General features: G+C 51.5%; 1 protein-coding gene across 1 annotated transcript; it reads right to left on the bottom strand.

The window, feature by feature from the left end:
- Positions 1 to 523: 523 nt before the first annotated feature.
- Positions 524 to 3,444, bottom strand: tmem187 (transmembrane protein 187). The gene has a single exon (XM_072556985.1). It carries the CDS (start codon positions 3,364 to 3,366, stop codon positions 2,488 to 2,490), a length of 879 nt encoding a protein of 292 aa, XP_072413086.1. The 5' UTR covers positions 3,367 to 3,444; the 3' UTR covers positions 524 to 2,487.
- Between the last annotated feature and the right edge of the window lie 546 nt (positions 3,445 to 3,990).

Genomic DNA, 3,990 nt, shown 5'->3' with positions numbered 1-3,990 from the left:
ATTTCTAAATTGCTGTTTATATGGCCGGCTCATGCAATTCCTTGTGTTCTCCTGTTGGTAGATGTTCATATTAGAAATTGGAACTCTTCTTAGTTCAAACACTTATCAATAGCATCAGACACATCCAAGTCAGGTACAGCACTATCACACACAAAATTGAGCTCCATATAACTAACAGCATGCTTTATGTCAACCCCAGGATATTACCCTTTAAGGCCACACTGATTTATCCATTTCTCATAACAATCATCTATAACATCTCTGAGAAATAAGTGGTAGAGATTTCTATTATTCAGAACAATTGTAGCAAGGAAAATCTGACTGCTAAGCTGGAGAGATAGCGTAACATTAACATTTAGAAAACAATAGATGAAAAGTAAGTAGAGAGCAAATGATAGAACTTATGCTTAATAGAAATCCAGAACTAGATATCTGGTCAAAAGAAGATCTAGCAATTTGTTGCTATGCTGTATATAGAGATTACCACACTGCTACTTGGCTAGTAAAAATAAATTCTGTTGGCTAAGTCATTGCTCACTGTTTAATTCATGATTGGCAGGACACCTGCAAATACATGACATAGTTTCCAACATGTACAAAGTTATTCATATTTTCACATCTTAATTTAACAATACAAACATGTAAGATTATCTGTTATGTTTACTGTATCAAATATATAAAACAACCATGTTTAAAAGAATGTATTCATGGACAATGACACCTCAACAGGTATACTATGAACACACTTGGTAATGGTCATCATTTTGTGCTCACAGGGGAAATAACCACACTTGTTGAAGTTATTTATGAATGTCCATCATCTCTGTGACATAGATGTTACTTTACCTCTGGGCTAATTACACTCAGTGGTTAGCGCTGTTGCCTCAGAGCACCTAGGTTCGATTCCACCCTCAGACATCTGTCTATGTTGATTTTGCATATTCTCCCCGTGTCCATGTGGATTTCCTCTGGGTGCTCCAGTCTCCTCTCACAGTCCAAAGAAGTGCAACCTAGATGGATTAGGGCATGGGAAATGCAGTGTTACCGGGTTGGGTCAGGGTGGAATGCTCTTTAGAGTTGATGTGACTTGATGGGCCAAATAGGAGAAAGTGAGGACTGCAGATACTTGAGATCAGAGTCAAGAGAGTGATGCTGGAAAAGCACAGTTGGTCAGGCAGCATCCGTGGAGCAGAAGAATCAATATTTTGAGCAGAAGCCCTTCATTAGGAAGAGCCTAGTGTTGATGTGCCAAATGGCATATTTCTTCACGATAGGGATTCTATGATAAGTTCTAGAGAATCTCTGATATCCAGCATTAGTCTTTCTAAGCAGTAAATCAGCATAAAGAATGATAACAGATAGGAAGTTAAAGAAAGTGCTGATTATATTCCACCTAATCATTTTATAGACTGAAATATTAATTCTATGTATGTGAGTATGATGAAAGTTAAAAAGTCATGTTTCCAAACTCAAAAAAAACTTAAAAGAAAATAATTCTTGTTATTTTAATGGAAATTTGGTATTTCACAAATATAGAGATTTTTCAAGGCCAGACAGGCTGCTCGCAAGTAATTTATGATCTTACTGCATCATTACATATAGTTACATCTCATTCAATGCAGCGTTAACTTTGTCAAGTGTTCAATATAGAATCAATAATGAAGAATTGGAATTTCAGGTCAACTCTAAATCCTAAAGTTTGTTTCCTCAGCATCTTCAACAAAGAATCACTGATAGCAACTTTCAGCTTTCTGCATTTAATTGCACATTCGCAGATGGCAAAAACTGCTGCCAGTTTCACAGTTTGTATAATAAAAACAGTTTTACCATGATTACAATGGCCAAATCTAGGCTGTTATGTTTGTTAAAGTACACATGTTGACTATAAATGAGCAGGCATCTATTTTGCTGGAAATCTTAATAAATCTGGGACATCAAGCACAGCACAGTGATGTTGCCCACAAAAAGTGGTGGAATCTAAGAATAACTAAAAATGGTGTGACTTGGATTTCATTACATTGTAGCATTATACATTTCAGAACATTATCAGTGTTTTATATGTCAGCAACATACTAAAATATGTTGCCAAAAGTAATTACATGCAAATAATGCATACCAATATTAACTTGTGATGAGGAAGAGATACTCTGTGAATTACAAATCACTATTAACTTGCACAAGTAGCATCCCACGATTTTACTCCTCCAGTTTCCACCCACAGTCTAAAGAAGTGTAAACTAGGTATGGGAATTACAGGAGTTTCACAAAGTTGCTGCATCCCAGTGTTGGTTTCTTATTTAATAACAAAAGCTTTCCACTCAAAATGTTGACATTCCTTCTCCTTGGGATGCTCTGACCTGCTGTGCTCTTCCAGCTTCACATCCAGTGACTCTCTCAGGGAGGGAAGGGGAGAAGTGGGGGTTCTGCGGGGATGGGTGCTGTGCGGATGCTGGCGGCGCCACGCAGATGCAGCACCTCTCCCCTCCCTCAGCGGTGGCGGCGCGCCTCCTTCTCCCGGCCCAGGAGGTCCAGGAAGCAGAAGCTGTGGTGGAACTGCAGGATGTCGCAGACCTTGGAGCAGGAGTGGCCGGAGAGGGGGGCGGGCAGTAGGCCCCAGGCGGCCAGGGGCTGCTCCAGCAGCTTGAGGCCCACGAAGCCGCAGCAGGAGGCGATGGCGAGCACCAGGTGCCGGCGGGAGGCCCGGCCACCGAGAGCGGACTGAGCCGCCAGGCCGGAGAGCACGGCCGCCGCGATGTGGGCCCCCAGGGCCAGCTCGAAGCCCCGGCGGTGGGCCAGCGCCAGGCCGTAACTACAGACCGAGGCGGCCTGCGTGAGCAGCGGGGACGAGGCCCAGGCCCAGGCCCAGCCCCGGGAACCCCGCTGCCCCCGGCTCCGCAGTAACTCGGCCACCCAGGCCGGCACCCAGGCGAAGATGGGCAGCGTGAGCCACTGATCGAGGGCGGCCGCCCGCTGGGCCTGGCTGCTGAGGCGGACCCACTGCACCGGGCCGTACACCAGCGCCATCCAGGCGAACACGGCCTGGCGGTAGGCCTGCTCCTGGCCCAGGCCCGGGCCCGGGCCCGGCGCCGCCTCCCTCCGCAGCCAGTAGGCCCCCAGCCCCATGTAGCCCAGGTTCACCAGGCAGTTACACGGCATGGCCAGGGATCGGGGCAGCCAGGCCACACGCCGCTCCGCGTAGTGCCCGTAGCCGAGCTCGGTGTGGACCCGGTCCATCAGGCCGCTGCCCAGAGCGGACACACACAGCCCGCACAGCAGCAGCACCTGCAGGAAGGCCCTTCCACCGGGGCCCAGCATCGCCCAGCGGCCCCACAACATCCCCAACACCCCCCGGGGGACAGGCTCCATCTGCCCCTTCACCTCCAACACCCCCCAACCCAAGGGGGAGTCTCCGAGTGTCCCCACCCCCCGGGGAGGGCAGTCTCCCCGTGTGTCCCCACCCCCCGGGGAGGGCAGTCTCCCCGTGTGTCCCCACCCCCCCGGGGAGGGCAGTCTCCCCGTGTGTCCCCACCCCCCCGGGGAGGGCAGTCTCCCCGTGTGTCCCCACCCCCCGGGGAGGGCAGTCTCCCTCCATGCCCCACCCCCCGGGGAGGGCAGTCTCCCCGAGTGTCCCCACCCCCCGGGAAGGGCAGTCTCCCCGAGTGTCCCAACCCCCCGGGGAGGGCAGTCTCCCCGTGTGTCCCCACCCCCCGGGGAGGGCAGTCTCCCTCCACGTCCCCACCCCCCCCGGGGAGGGCAGTCTCCCTCCACGTCCCCACCCCCCGGGGAGGGCAGTCTCCCTCCACGTCCCCACCCCTCGGGGAGGGCAGTCTCCGAGTGTCCCCACCCCCCGGGGAGGGCAGTCTCCGTGTGTCCCCACCCCCCGGGGAGGGCAGTCTCCCCGAGTGTCCCCACCCCCCGGGGAGGGCAGTCTCCGAGTGTCCCCACCCCTCGGGGAGGGCAGTCTCCCCGTGTGTCCCCACCCCCCGGGGA

Source organism: Chiloscyllium punctatum, chromosome 37 (genome assembly GCF_047496795.1).
Source record: "Chiloscyllium punctatum isolate Juve2018m chromosome 37, sChiPun1.3, whole genome shotgun sequence".
Lineage (NCBI taxonomy): Eukaryota > Metazoa > Chordata > Chondrichthyes > Orectolobiformes > Hemiscylliidae > Chiloscyllium > Chiloscyllium punctatum.
Note: the sequence above shows the minus strand (reverse complement) of the source record. Positions and strands in the feature narration are given on the sequence as shown.

Excerpts from the sequence above, each read along its gene's own strand:
- tmem187 (XM_072556985.1), bottom strand. The coding sequence starts at position 3,366 with ATGGAGCCTGTCCCCCGGGGGGTGTTGGGGATGTTGTGGGGCCGCTGG.